The sequence below is a fragment of the Merops nubicus genome, unplaced genomic scaffold, assembly GCF_000691845.1.
Source record: "Merops nubicus isolate BGI_N331 unplaced genomic scaffold, ASM69184v1 scaffold49761, whole genome shotgun sequence".
In the NCBI taxonomy this organism is placed as follows: Eukaryota; Metazoa; Chordata; class Aves; order Coraciiformes; family Meropidae; genus Merops; species Merops nubicus.
The window spans coordinates 1-4,121 of NW_008588629.1; the positions used below are offsets into that span (position 1 = coordinate 1).

The following is a 4,121-nucleotide window of genomic DNA, read 5'->3' on the forward strand; positions in this document are numbered from 1 at the left end:
GGCGATCTGCGCTGAGCACCTCCGGCAGCTTCTCGCTGGAAGGCAGAAAGCGCAGAGTCAGAGACTCGGTCCTGACGGAAGAGTCCCCGCCCCAGACCGCCGGGGGGCCAGAGCGAACAGCGTCCCTCCCGCGGCCCGGCGGCGGAGACCCCTGCTAATCCACCCCTGTCAAACCACCCCTGCCTACAGCCCGCAGCACGGACCTCTGCTAAACCACCCCTGCCAAACCACCCCCGCCCACTGCCCGCCTGAATATCTAAAATGAAGCAACACTGTATTTGGGGGTATACCGGAAGCAGTTTAACCCCGAGCGAAGAGCACAAGAGCAGGAATTGCCCAGCAAGCTGCTCCTCGCCCATCATCTCTGGATTTGTCCTTTCAGCCCTATCCCACTGGTCAGTGGATAATCTTCCACCAGGCAGGACGTCATTTGTGCCTGTTGTCCTGGTCTGGAAATGATGAACCCACCGGGGCAGCACCAGACCTGTGATGGGTTGCTGGGCAAGGCAAGGAGTGGACTGCTCCCCAGTGACTGGAGACCCCAGTCCTTTCTGCAGTTTTAGTTCTTCACAGAGCTCAGGAACACCCTTTTAGCAGCACAGCCCACAGAGGTCTTAGCAGGTGACACAGAGCTGCAGGGATGAAGGGATCAAGGGAATCTCACTGGGGGTGTTCACAATGCTCTTACAGGCCTTAGTGGGTCCAGAGCCACGACTTCTGTGTCATTTAATGACAAACCCCACCTAATCCTTAGTGCGAGTGTACCCTAGCCCACTCACCAGCTGGGGTGACCCTAACCTGTTGAAGGTGGCCTGGCTGGTGAAGCGTGCTCCACACACCGCACAGTTTGACAGCTGGTCCTCTGAGTGGATCAGGAGATGTCGCCCAAGGGATCCTGGTGAGCTGAGGGCTCTGCCGCACACGGGGCACATGTAGCTCTTGGCACTCACCACAGCTGCCGTGTGCTGCAAAAGAACCCACTATGTTGTTAGCTACAAATTGCCCAGCTCCCTGCCCAGTTGGAGGCAAGCTCAACAGATACAACAAACCATTCAGTTGAACCTCCTGGAACAGGAATGCTTTACCATGAAACCTCTGTCTGACAATTCCTAAACCAAGCTCAATACATTTGGGGTGCCACAGGCCAAAGAGCAAGGAGGAAACCTTTCTACAGCTCCAATCCAGTGCAAGAAAAATAATTAAGGCCAAAACACTTGGATTGTAAGACCTGACCCTTGTTTTCAGAAACGCATCCGAGGAGCTGCTGTGCTGGACAAAGCACGGCTGGACTAACAGTAGGCAGAATGCTGGTGAGAAAGCACTTAGATGGAGACAGTCAGCTGGTACATGTAAGTGGACAATTCAGTTCTGCTTCCTTCCTTCTTTTACAGACTTTGATATGTATTGATGAGAGCACTGGAAACAAAAGCTGTGAGATTCCAGCACAGATTTCCTGCAATACTGGAATAATTTCAGAAGAACAGCTGTTTTCATGGGTACAAACTGTGAAGGGTACAAAATAAAGAATGAGTGATTAAGAGGAAGGTTTCTTGTCTCACTGAATGATGTAAAAATTGCTTTCATGCTTAATCTGAAAGAAACACCTGGTCTCAGCCTGCAACTGCTTGCAGAGACTGCCTTGGGACAGTTGTGTCTTCCAGAGCTGCAGACTGGGGCCTTGCTGATTCTTTCCCCAGGATACCACCTGGACACAGTTTACTGCTGTGAACTTTAGTCACATCCTAGCTAGAAGCTCAGTTCTGTGACTGCAAAGACCAGAACAAAGCCACCCTGTGCTTTGCATTGTTTCTGGATTTGGGTCTTCAGGCCAGAGATACCTCACAGTTTGGAACCATCCCTGGTTGAACCATCCCTTACCTACCTGGTATACGTGAGCAATGAGCTGCTCTCGGCTCCCACACTCCAGCTGGCAGAGGGGACACTGTGACAGTCCCAGCACAGGGTCAGCATTCAAGCACTCAGGCACCTGAGGGGAGGAAAAGCCACTTCAGTGCAAGACACAGAGATCCCCACACATGGCCACCCTCCCGTCCTCAGCATCCAGCCAACACTGCAGGCAGGCCTCTACCAGAGCACGGGCGGTGTGCCCAGTCCTGCTGGGGATGGCTCATGTTCTGGAGCCCCCTTTTTGTAACCTCTGAGCAAACCTCCATCTGCCTCAGGCAGAGCGGCAGAGGCCTCATGGCTCCGGCCGGCCAGGCCAGCCCTGCAGCAGAAGGGAAGGGGCAGTCAGTCAGAGGAAGGCACCAGAACTGAAGGAGGGGGACACGCTCTGCACCGTCATCTTGGCCAGCCAGGAGAATGGCAGTTGGTGGCTGCCGTCTCCTGTTCCTGGCAGCCCAAAAGCTCTTCATACCCTTTCCTCCTGCCAGGAGACATTGCTGGGAAAAGGTGGGAGAGGAAAAAGGAGAAGAAACCATGATGGGGAGAGGAGGTTTTAGGCAGTACCCTTCTCGCCTTGGGAGGCCAAGGTGAGTGCAGAGACAGTACACACTTGCCTCATTTTCTCTTACGGGGGTTGCGGCCACAGGATGTTCTGCATTCTCTAATTCTTTCTTCACTTTCACAGTTGAGCCATCCTCTTCAGATGTATGGGAAGAAATTTCATCCTGGGTGGTTTCTTCCTCCTCGCTGCTACCTAGAACAAGCAGAATTTAGTTATTCCAAGCGTCAGGATCCTGAGGGCACTCACAGGCCTTAGTTGTCCCATCCAGTATCACCTGGGGCCTCCACCCACCCCTTCCAACCAGGGGCTCCATTTAAACTCAGGCTGGGGCACTTCAGTTCCTGAAGTGCTCTGCAGAGTCTCTGGGCCTGGCCTGGCGATTTGTGACAGGGGTAAGGTAAATGCTGTCTGACAGGCAGACTGGAAGCTGTAATTCTGGCCTTGACAAGCGCTGGAGCGCCAGGTGGGCCCACTGCTGCTCCCACCCTGCTCTGGCAAGCTGGCACCGCATTCTGGTGTGCAGTCATCGCCCAGTCTGTGTTGCAGTGGCCTGGGCTTGCCTTCCCTCAGGGCTAGTCCTGCTCTTGCTGTTTGCTGATGAAGCCCTGCACAGGAGCCAGGGGCTAACACAGAGATGAGTAAAATGGTCCTCAGAGGACATCCACAAGCTGTGCAGCACCTAGCCTCACCCCTTGTCAAAGTCTCCCCAGTCCACTACCTTGCCATTATTAGAAGGGGCAGAACTCACTGCTGCTGGATTCAGGGTCTTGCAGGGGGTGAATGGCTGGCCTTTGGTCCCCAAGAGCTCCAGGAAAGTTGTTTTTCATCATGGCTTGTCGGGCTTGCTCCTCCAGCCCTGCAAAGACTTGCTCCCCTAGCAGCCACAAGGACAAAGAGTCAGACTGGTACCATTCCATTGCTTTCACCACCAAGACTTGCCAAAAACACAACAGGCGTGGGCTGCTCACCTGCACTGTGCAGAACCTCTGCAGTCACCTCTTGGAAGGCATGTAAGTAACCCCTCTGCCTGCCCTACAATGCCGTGTGAGCCCGGGCCCTGGCTGTACAACAGCCTTGCCAGTGGAAATGTCTGGCATCAAGTTGCTCCCTGCATACTCTTTTACACGCTGCTCCAGCAAAAAAAAAAACAGCCCCTGTGAGGTCCCATTTTTTGGCTTTCTCTGCTACCAAGCTGCCTGCCAATGGAGCTGCAGCACAGCTCTGGGTGGCGGGAAGCCACCTGGGGAGTGTGGCCGGATCCCAGATCAGGTATAGTGCTGGATGGTTCTGCTAAATAATCACATCCTATTCCCTGCTATCGCAGGCAACTCACACAAAAATAGTATCTGCTTGAGTGCCTGGCACCTCATCTGCTCTCCACAGTGATACCAAAACCAGGGGTTATCCTTGGCATGCTCTGTCACCACCATCTGTCCCAGAAGGACTGGGACAAGCTGCTCTTCAAGAAGGTGTTTGTGCTGGAGCAGGTGTATGACAAATAACTTGCTTCAATGCCTTGTCTTACCCAGGGGTGGCTCTGGCTAAAATATATCTCAGTGACACTTCCTATGCTCAAATCAGAAATCTAAGAAAATGAACCCAGAAAGCTGAGATGCTTGTTTAGGACACTGATCAATAGTACCTCCATTCAGCA

At 53.3% G+C, this 4,121-nt stretch overlaps 1 protein-coding gene across 1 annotated transcript in view; it reads right to left on the minus strand.

Annotated features, from left to right (window-relative positions):
- Positions 1 to 4: 4 nt before the first annotated feature.
- Positions 5 to 4,121, minus strand: part of ZNF821 (zinc finger protein 821) — a gene marked incomplete at its 3' end in the record, with an annotated part of 10,060 nt that continues 5,943 nt past the window's right edge. Inside the window, exons 2-6 of the mRNA XM_008949309.1 lie at positions 3,216 to 3,341; positions 2,520 to 2,659; positions 1,883 to 1,987; positions 799 to 965; positions 5 to 35 (exon numbers count right to left, since the gene is read on the minus strand). Of these exons, the coding sequence (XP_008947557.1) occupies positions 5 to 35; positions 799 to 965; positions 1,883 to 1,987; positions 2,520 to 2,659; positions 3,216 to 3,341 (569 nt within the window). The remainder of the gene's footprint in view (positions 36 to 798; positions 966 to 1,882; positions 1,988 to 2,519; positions 2,660 to 3,215; positions 3,342 to 4,121) is intronic.